This window comes from Pinus tabuliformis, chromosome J (genome assembly GCF_031772625.1).
Source record: "Pinus tabuliformis cultivar Carrire ecotype Pingquan chromosome J, CPIR1, whole genome shotgun sequence".
Taxonomy (NCBI): Eukaryota; Viridiplantae; Streptophyta; class Pinopsida; order Pinales; family Pinaceae; genus Pinus; species Pinus tabuliformis.
Window position 1 is genome coordinate 1,237,173,828 of NC_142295.1, and position 9,744 is coordinate 1,237,183,571.

The 9,744-nt window shown below is 47.3% G+C and overlaps 1 protein-coding gene across 1 annotated transcript; it reads left to right on the forward strand.

Annotated features, from left to right (window-relative positions):
• Positions 1–728: 728 nt before the first annotated feature.
• Positions 729–1,312, forward strand: LOC149231645 (uncharacterized). Its single transcript, XM_089381705.1, has 2 exons — positions 729–1,175; positions 1,277–1,312. Exons 1-2 carry the CDS (start codon positions 729–731, stop codon positions 1,310–1,312), a joined length of 483 nt encoding a protein of 160 aa, XP_089237831.1.
• The last annotated feature ends 8,432 nt before the right edge of the window (positions 1,313–9,744 follow it).

Consider the following 9,744-nt stretch of genomic DNA (forward strand, 5'->3'; position numbering starts at 1 on the left):
ATGTTTTACTTTCAATATATTATTCTAATGAAGGTTGAGAATTGAAACTATGATTTCATATCAAAGAGTGTCTTAATAAAGCAACCGATCACCATCTATCCAGGACCTTATGATATAGAGGATCTTCGATAGATGGTGATCAGGCGATCTCTTAAGGCACTTCTTGGGTTCAATTCCTCACCCCAATCTAAGTGATATATTGGACGTGATGAAGATGTAGTCGTGTTAAACTTACAAGAAAATAAAATAATAATAAATATATTTTATATTAAATTTAAAAAAGATGAATGTTGCAAGGACACTCTGAGGATGCTCTGCAACTAGGGTTCTGAGATTCTCTGCGACAGCGCAGACTGCATACTCCCTGCCTCCTCTGGACGACCGCCTACCAAAGCGCAACAACATTCCCTTGGTTTAATCAACATGGCAATGGATCTCCCCCAGGGGGGGCTTCAAAGCCCTCCCCTACCTCTAATCGTGAGCCTCCAGTGCAACCACGGACTTCGCCCTCTGGGCCAGAACAAGAAGACGCGGTCATTAGTGAGTCCCCATTGCAAGATAAGACAAATGCTTCCACTAGCCAGTCAGACGAATGCAAAGAGAGACCAGATGGGAAAGCAGAGCCAGAGGAAACGCCCAAGGTCACCTCGAAGACATGCAAACCCGTAGCAGCTGAAAGGCCCAAGATAGAACTTCCCAGCCATAGAATCAATGGGCAAATCTAGTATATGAAGGACCATGCGCTCATTGGAAAATTCATTGGATTCTGGCCGACAGAAAAAGCTTTGCAAGGATGGATCTCAGCCAAATGGAAACCTAAGGGCCATGTCACCCTGCAGCTAGGACCGAAGGGGTTCTTTACTGCGATCTTCATTTGCATTGAAGACAGGAATCGAATCATGGATGAAGGGCCCTACTTTTTCAACTCCGCGGGCTTGTACTTAAGAGAATGGGTGGAGAGATTTAACCTAGACAAGGAGGACCTCAGCTGGGCACCAGTGTGGATCAGGATGTACTCACTTCCAGCGGAATACTGGGATGAAGATTCGCTCAAAGACATTGGAAACGGGCTGGGGGAGTTCATAAAATTGGCGGAAGAGACGAAGCTGCACAGATACACCTCCTATGCCCGTATTTGCGTCTTCATGCGCCTGGACATGGCCCTTCCGGACTCGGTAAGTCTCTTCCATGATGACTATGAATGGATTCAACCCTTGGATTATGAACATGTACCCTTTCGCTGTCGTAAGTGTCATGCTCTTGGGCATCTTTTTAGGGACTGCCCTCTAAATGCCAAACCCCAAACCTCTGATCCCTCAGACAAGATGGGCCAAGATGGCTTCACCAAAGTAGCAAATCACAAAAGATCGCACAAAAAACCCTCCTCAGGGAAAAAACCCCAGCAGGACGCTGCCTCCTTTCCTTCAACAAGCAACAGCTTTGAGGTTCTTGCTAAAACCTCAGAAGATCAACCTCTGCACTCGGTGCCCAACCCTACGCCTTTCATCTCCTCCGCAATCCCTCCTCCTTCTGGTTCCTCTCCCATCCCTCGCCCCCCTATTGACACCAATGGTACCCCTGAGGAGGCCAGCAAGGTCTCAGATTGGAAAGCAAAAGAAATGGATGTTGACGGTGCTCCCAGTCAGTCCTTGAGCTTAGCAATCATTTCAGATGAAAAGAGCCAGGCACAACAAATGGACAAAGAACCTGAGAGTATTGATTTAGGAGGACTTGACATTCTTGAGCTTGAACAAGCCTGTAGAAAGAAGGACTATGACAAGATTCCAGAGCACCAGCTCAGCACACTGGAAGTCATCATCTCCAGGGCTTACCAGCAACAAAAATTAGGCATTCAGCCGGGCAGTCATTGGGATGGTGGCTTCCTCCCTAAAGACTCCAAAAAGCGGGGGAGAAGAACAGATCTTCAACGAACTATTGCAATAGGGAAAATCCTGGTGGACTCAGGCAGATATGCTAAGCTGACTAAGTACTACAAGCCCACCACTAGTAGTGAATCATGAAGCTCACTTCATGGAATTTAAGAGGGCTCAATAGCCCAGGGAAACTCAGATTGATAAAAAACATGATAAAGCAGGAGCAGCCACAGATTTTCTTTCTTCAAGAAACGAAATGTAACAGTATCACTCTTGGAAACATTCTCTCCAGGGCATGGCCAGGTTGTCACTCGGTAGCAGTGGATGCTTCAGGTGCCTCAGGTGGACTGGCTATTGCCTAGAACACGCAAGCGATAACACTTTCAGACATTCATGCATCTCATCACATTATTCAGGCCACTTTCCACATTATCAGCACCAACATCCATGGCCATCTTACCAACGTTTACTTCCCACAGGAAGCAGGCAACAAAATCGCTTTACTAAACACTATAGAAGCGCTCAATCTTAATAGAGTCCACCCTCTTTGGATCATTGGAGGAGACTTCAACATGATAACTAGGCTAGAGGAAAAGCAAGGAGGCCGAGCTAGGCTAGAGCAGGAAAATGGCCACTTCAAAGAATTCATCCAAAACAATTTATTAATTGATCTGCAATTCTGCAACGGCACGCACACTTGGAGTAATCGCAGGACTGGGAGGCAACAAATCGCATCCAAACTAGACAGATTCCTCATTTCTGACAATGCGGTGCATCTTGGAGGCGACATAGCGGCATCAATTCTCCCTTACTCAGGTTCTGATCATTGGCCTATCTCCCTCCAGTGGCAAAGACCGGGCAATGCCACCAGGCGACCATTTCGCTTCGAAGCGTTCTGGCTCACCCATCCCGCCTTCAAAGACCTCATCAGATCTACATGGAACAACTTCCCTCAGCCAGAGGGCTCAAAAATGTTTCAGTTTCAACAGAAACTCAAATTTCTTAAATCCCAAATCAAGCGTTGGAATAAAGAGACTTTCGGCAATATTTTTCAAGCGCAACAAGATCTAAACAAGGAAATGAGAGAGCTCCAGCAACAAATAATCACAGAGGGATACAAAGAAGGGACCTTGGCACAGGAACAGCGCATTCACAATCAATTGGAGGAGAGGAGGAAGCAGGAGGAAATACTGTGGAAGCAGAAATCCAGGATTAGATGGCTGAAAGAAGGAGAAAGGAACACCAAATTCTTCCACCGAACCACAATTCAGAGAAGAATGCACAACACCATCTCTTTCATTCAGAAGCCAGGAGGGGAAAGAGTGGAAAATCATGCAGAGATTGAGCAGGAGTTTATAAGACACTTCCAGCAGGTTCATCAAGAGCCCCAAACAGATAGACGACCTGCTATAGAAAAAATCATTCAAAATGTGCCGAAAATTATTACAGAAGAACACAACGAACTCCTTCTGTGCCCAATTTCGCCACAGGAGGTGGATGCAGCAATGAACCAGCTCAAGGAGGGCAAAGCCCCTGGCCCGGACGGCTTTACTACTACGTTCTTCCACACTTTCTGGGAGCTGATAAAAGAAGAGGTCTGGCTAGTGGTGGAGGAATCGCGTACTCTTCATTGGCTTTTTCCCTCTCTCAATTCAACTTTCATTGCGCTCGTCCCAAAAGAAGAAAGCACTAGTACTCCGGACAAATTTCGTCCAATCGCTCTCTGCAATGTAATTTACAAAGTGATATCTAAGGTCATTGCCAACAGGTTAAAGCCGCTACTGCCCCTGCTCATTTCGCCTGAACAATCGGGCTACGTGGAAGGAAGACAGATCTTGGACGGCATTATCCTCACGCATGAAATCATACATTCCCTCAAGCACTCCAAACAGGCAGGTATGATTCTCAAGCTTGACCTCTCAAAAGCTTTTGATAAGCTTAGTTGGACATATATACAAAAAATGTTAACTGCTTTTGGATTTTCTCCAATGTGGGTATGATGGATTCTGAACCTAATATCTTCAACTTTCTTCTCTATCCTCATAAATGGCATCCCATCCCGTCCTTTCAGTCCCTCCAGAGGAATTAGGCAAGGAGATCCTCTCTCCCCATTCCTTTTCGTGCTAATGGCAGAAGGCTTGGGTCGCCACATCAAACAAGCCCTCCTCTCCCAGCAGCTCAAAGGTTTATCCATTCACAACTCGCCTGCAATCACTCATCAACAGTTCGTTGATGACAACATGCTTTTTGGATACCCTTCGGTTCAGGAAGCGTCTCTGTTCAAATCCCTTCTGAATGACTTCTCTGAGGCTTCAGGAACTAGTATCAACAAGGCTAAATTGCAAATCTTCTTCTTTCACACTCCCCCTGTTACCCAACACGCCATAGCTCAAATCCTGGGCTTTTCCATAGACTCTCTACCTTCTAAATACCTCGGAGCCCCCCTTATTGATTCTTCCCTCAAGCATGCCTCCTGGCGTATGCTCCTTGAGAAACTTGAATCACGTCTCAATTTATGGACTCACAGAACTCTGAATATAGCTAGTCGATTGGTGCTAATCAAAGTTGTTCTACAGGCAATGCCGCTCTACCTATTCTCAATCCTTGCAGCGCCCAAATGGGTTATTAAAAAAATAAAGGCTCTACAGCGCAACTTCCTTTGGGGTGCAACAGGTACAAATCGCAAATGGGCCTTGGTAAAATGGACTACAGCTTGTAAGCCTAAAGAAAAAGGGGGTATCGGTTTGAGGGATCCCAGTCACAGCAATGCTATCATGTGCGCAAAAATCTGGTGGCAATGGCTCTCTGCTCCCAACAAGCCATGGGCAGCCATTTGGACGGCCAAATACGCCAATCATAGACCACAGGAAGAGCTCATTAGATTCACTCCCACTGAAAAAGGTTCACTCATATGGAATGCTGCAAAACAACATTTCTTGTTGATCCAGCAACACAGTTTCTGGGAAGTAAGAAATGGCAGATCAACTCTGTTTTGGATGGACGCTTGGAACCAGCTACCAAAGCTCAACAGCATCCTAGGACAGCCTCCAGACCACTCCTGGGAGGAGCAGCAACAGGAAGAGGTCCGACAGCATTGGACTCAGGAGACAGAACAAGGGTATAGACAATGGAAGCAAAGTGATAGGATAATTGGGAACGCGGATCACCAAACTAAGAAGGACCTGGAGAGGGAGCTCCAAAATCGATGAATTAGATACTCCGAAGGCAGGGATATTCTACGATGGGGTTACTCGCCTAGAGGAACCTTCACCACCAAAGAGGCTTATAAAATCATTTGCACAGATCTGACACCCCTGGATCCTATATGGGGCAGAATCTGGTCTCCAGGCACTTGGCCCAAAGTCTCTCTTTTCCTCTGGCTGGTTGGGCACCGAAAAATCCTCACTTGGGACAATCTTAGACGAAGAAACTTTCATGGGCCCTCTATTTGTGCCAATTGTAACTCTCAGGAGGAAACGATCCAGCACCTTCTAGACTCATGTACCCTTGCCAACCAACTGTGGGAGAAGGCCAGCTTTCGATGTCAAAGAAGATGCAGAGTGTCTGATGACATCACCAACTCCATACGCCAGTGGCAACAGAACCCTTACAAAAGTGAAATTCTCAACCAATTATGGAGAATGATTCCTGGACTCCTCCTCTGGTCCATCTGGAAAGAGAGGAACAAGCGCATATTCAAAGATCAAAGTACTCCATTAGAGATCATCTGGGGCAACTTCTGTCTCAATCTAAAAGAGACCTTGGCGCTTCACACTTGGTCTCCAGACGACTTTCCCTCTCTCGCAAATGAGAAGGCCATTTGGGAAAACTGGAACATGCAACTCCCACAGGGAACTCAAAATCAAGTCCCCTCAGAGCGCATCAACATCAAAAAGGACTCATGGACACCCCCTCCAAAGTACACTTTCAAGCTCAACTTTGATGGCGCTTCAAAGGGTAACCCTGGAAACGCAGGATTCGGTGGCATATTCAGAAATCATGAAGGTTCGCCTCTCCTCATATACTTTGGGAACATAGGATGGGATACTAACAACTCGGCTGAATTGGAGGGTCTCTGGCAAGGACTTCTCCTTTCTTGGAAACACAACTTCCATCCCCTGGAAATCGAAGGTGATTCCCAAATCCTCATCAACATGGCTAAATAGCTTCTAAATGGGACTCATGCGAGGAAAATTGCCAATAGTTGGAGACTCAAAGCCAGATTGGATGCCATAGAACAACTGCTCCACAACAATCGGGCCATCATCTTCAATCATGTTAAGAGGGAAGGCAACAAGGTCGCTGATCTTCTTGCCAATTTGGGAGTGGAAACTGAGCACACTCTACTCACAGGGACTCTAGACATCATTCAGAAACATGATCAAGAACAGGAATGCAAAATTCTGGTCCAAAGGGATGCAGCCCTCCCGGATGCGGGTGTTTGAGGTGGCATTAACTGTGAAGGGATAGGCGTGGAGCGATGCAGATCGACACCTACCCACCCAGTAGATAGAGTTAAATACAGGTAAGGTGGTTAGCTCTTGGCATGCACGTAGAGCAAGGTTCATCGGCTCTCATTCTAGCGGCTCTGGTTCATACTTCATGTCTACAGCGATGGTTCTTCCCTCCGCACACTCTGGCCTGCATCAGAAGGCGGTGTTCTTCAATGCTATAGTAATGGATGGAGCATCTCAAGGCGTGCCAGAAAAGGTTAAGGCCAGGCTATGTCTCGGGTATGCGGTGAAGTCATTTATGCTGTTTCACTTAGTTCATTCCCTCGCCTCTGGCCTCATTTCTGATTTTCGGCTGTTTGAGGTGAGCTTTGTTATTCCTGAGGTCTCTCGACACTTGCGGGGGAAACTTTCTCTAGTGCTTGGCTCAGCCCTGCTAGCGGAGCGGCTGCTGCTCTCCCTCTTGTTCCTATCTTGGGTTTCGAGCTGTTGTTTCATTGTCTTTGTCTCGTCAATTCATTATCTGGTCTCAGGCCTCGTCTCTGGTTTCGGGTTGTGGGTTTCGAGCTATTGTTTCGTAGTCTTTGTCTCATCGATTCATTATCTGGTCTCAGGCCTCGTCTCTGGTTTTAGGTGGTGGGTTGTTGGCCCTGTCATTCCTAAGGCCTCCTGAATTTTGCTTGGAAAGAATAATTCGGCGCTTAGTTCTGTTTTTTCGGTGAAGGGGCTCCATCTCTTTAGCGAGCTCCCTTCCTGGACTTTGGGTCTCTGTTGCTCTGTCTACCTGGCTATTCCTCTGCCTTACTAGCATCCCATTGCTGCTCCCTCTCAGATGCCTCGTCTGCGCCAAAGAATGGGGTGCCGAAGAGGCCAGCCCCGGCGTGCACCTTCCAGCTCGTCCTCTAATTCACCTTCCCTCTCCAGTGCGCTGTTTGCAGGCCGCTACCCCAGCACCCGCAGTGGGAGAGGGCGGCTCCATTCCTCTAGCTACCACCCTAGGCTTCCTTCCTCATCGGGCTCTGTAATTGATCCGGATTTAAACAGGAACGCAACAAATTACAGAGATAACCATATACCCAACGATGCGATAACCATAAATACAGAGATGCAGCGGAAATAATACTTCATTTCATTAATGGAAAATACTGAAATGTGCTTACAAAAAAATGGAAAGAAACCAGCTAGGGCGATGGTAGCTTATCTCTGAGAAGAGATGTGGCGGCTACATGCCTCTGAACTGTTCCGAACTATATTACAATGAGGCTCGAAGGCCTATTTATTGTTGAGAAACAATGGAAAACCCTTCACATGCCGAAACCTAACCCAAGAAGATGAAACGCCAAATTGTGGGCCCCGTTTGGGTAAATTGGTACATCAATTTCCCGGGGTCGTAATTTTGGCATACGATCTCCGTTTGACGCGTACGATAGCTCGTTAGAAAGATCTATCCGAGTACTACCACTTTGGGAGGCAACATCGGTCCATGGACCCATGTTGCCCCAGAATCCCAAAAAAACGTCGTTTAGGGCCTCAAAACGGCTCCGGAAGTTCAGGACCCGAAAAACTGCTAAAAATAGTAAACTGTGCTACAATTTAGGAAACTGAAAAGACTGAAAGAGACAGTTGTGGGGGTCCAAATGGGTTGGTGGGTGGCCACCAACATCCACCTGGATCATTCCTCCCCCCTTAGGAAGCAATGGTCCCCATTGCGTTGAGTTCCTCCATCTGCTGAACTTGTCCTGCAATCTCTGATGTGTCCAGTGATGGTGGGAAGCATGGTCGACGATGCTCCACATTGAACATTCGGTGCAAGCGAAGGAATGGAGGAATGCTGTGCTTCAAAGCATTGTTGCCCATAGCCTTGGTACTGTTGTGAGGACCATGTCGGAGTGGTCGGAGCTTCTGATGGGCTCGTGTAAGGCGTTCTTTCTGCAGATGTAACCAAACTTTGTTGCCCACCTGAAACTTATGTGGTACCCCTGTGGGTGAGGAGAAGTTGTTCCTGTGTTCTGTCATGACCGTATCCCTTTGTTGTTGCTGCTGTGTGTAGGAACCCTTTGCAGGGGTCATGGATGTAGCAACGATCTTCCCCTTATTTTGGGAGTGAATCAGACAGATGAATTTCCTGGTCTGTGATATGAGCTTGCTGCCTTTCTTAGCAGTGATCAAAGATGTGGCGGTAGGTGGGGCTACCTCCGGTATCCTGTATAATGAATTATTCAAAGAAATAATGACAGCACGAGGCCTTGACTCATACACAGCATGTCGCCTCCACAAGTATGGCTGGCCTAACAATACATCACAAACATCCAGAGGTGTAACATCACACAATACCTCGTCTGTGAAGGGTTTGATGCTGTAGGAAAGGCGACACTGCTGGCGAACTTTGAGATCTCGTCCTTCATGAAGCCACCCGATATTGTACGGCTGTGGGTGAGGTGTAGTCGGTAGGCCCAACCGCTTCACGACCTCTGCTGAAACCAGGTTCTTTTGGCTGCCACTGTCGACAATGAATTGTAGCGGCGAACCCTTCACCCACATCTGTGAGTGGAAAAGACGCTCCCCTTCCTCTGGATTTTCGGGTTCATCTTTCTGGATCTTGGCGGTGGCAACAGTGGCGCTGGGATCCGCATCAATGATCTGCTTCCCTTTGCCATTCCCCTTGTCGGGTTCTGGCTCAGGGTCGGAACATGCATCTGATTCAGAAGCCTTCAACTCGGCCACCAGCGACTGCTTGGTCCGACACTCACTTGTGTTATGAGTGGGACTCTTGTGGAACTCACACCACTTTCCTGTGTCCTTCTTCGGCTTCGTGGTGTTGTTCTTTTCTTGCGTCTTTGACGGGTTGTCTTGGGTCACCCCGCCTTGGCTTTGTCCTTTGGGCTTCGGATTTGCAGATCCAAAGTCTCGCTTCTTCTGTTTGAACTTTTGCTCGATTTTGACAGCGTATCGGTACACTGTGCTGAGTGAGGAGATGTTCAAGAACCCCATCTCTTCCTGGATGTATCTGTGTAGGCAGCCGCGGTATTTGAGTACCAGATGCAGCTCAGAATCTTTGATACCCAACTGTGTGCGAAGGGTATGAAAAATATTTGTGAACGTCGGCACATCTTGGTCTCGTCCCTGCCGCAGTGTGGTCCATTTGATGTATTTGTCCTCATAGCTTCCGACAGGGTAGTACTGCTCCTTGAGTGCATCCCGGAAGTCATTCCAAGTGGGTGCGGCTGAAAATAGTGAGCCTGTACTTTCATCCTTCTACTCGCAGTAGGTTTCCCACCAGTCCTTGATGTGGGGGGCTGCTTTGAGAAGAGCGAAAACAATCTTTTCCCGACTTGAAAATTCATGAACAGAAAAATACCCATCTAGCAGATTTAACCATTTATCTACAGCATCTGCGTCTATTTGACCCTCGAAGATGG

Bases quoted from the DNA above. Each gene is read 5' to 3' on its own strand.
- LOC149231645 (XM_089381705.1), top strand. From the start codon at position 729: ATGAAGGACCATGCGCTCATTGGAAAATTCATTGGATTCTGGCCGACA. The intron at 1,176-1,276 runs GTAAGTCTCTTC...GCATCTTTTTAG, and splicing joins ACATGGCCCTTCCGGACTCG to GGACTGCCCTCTAAATGCCA.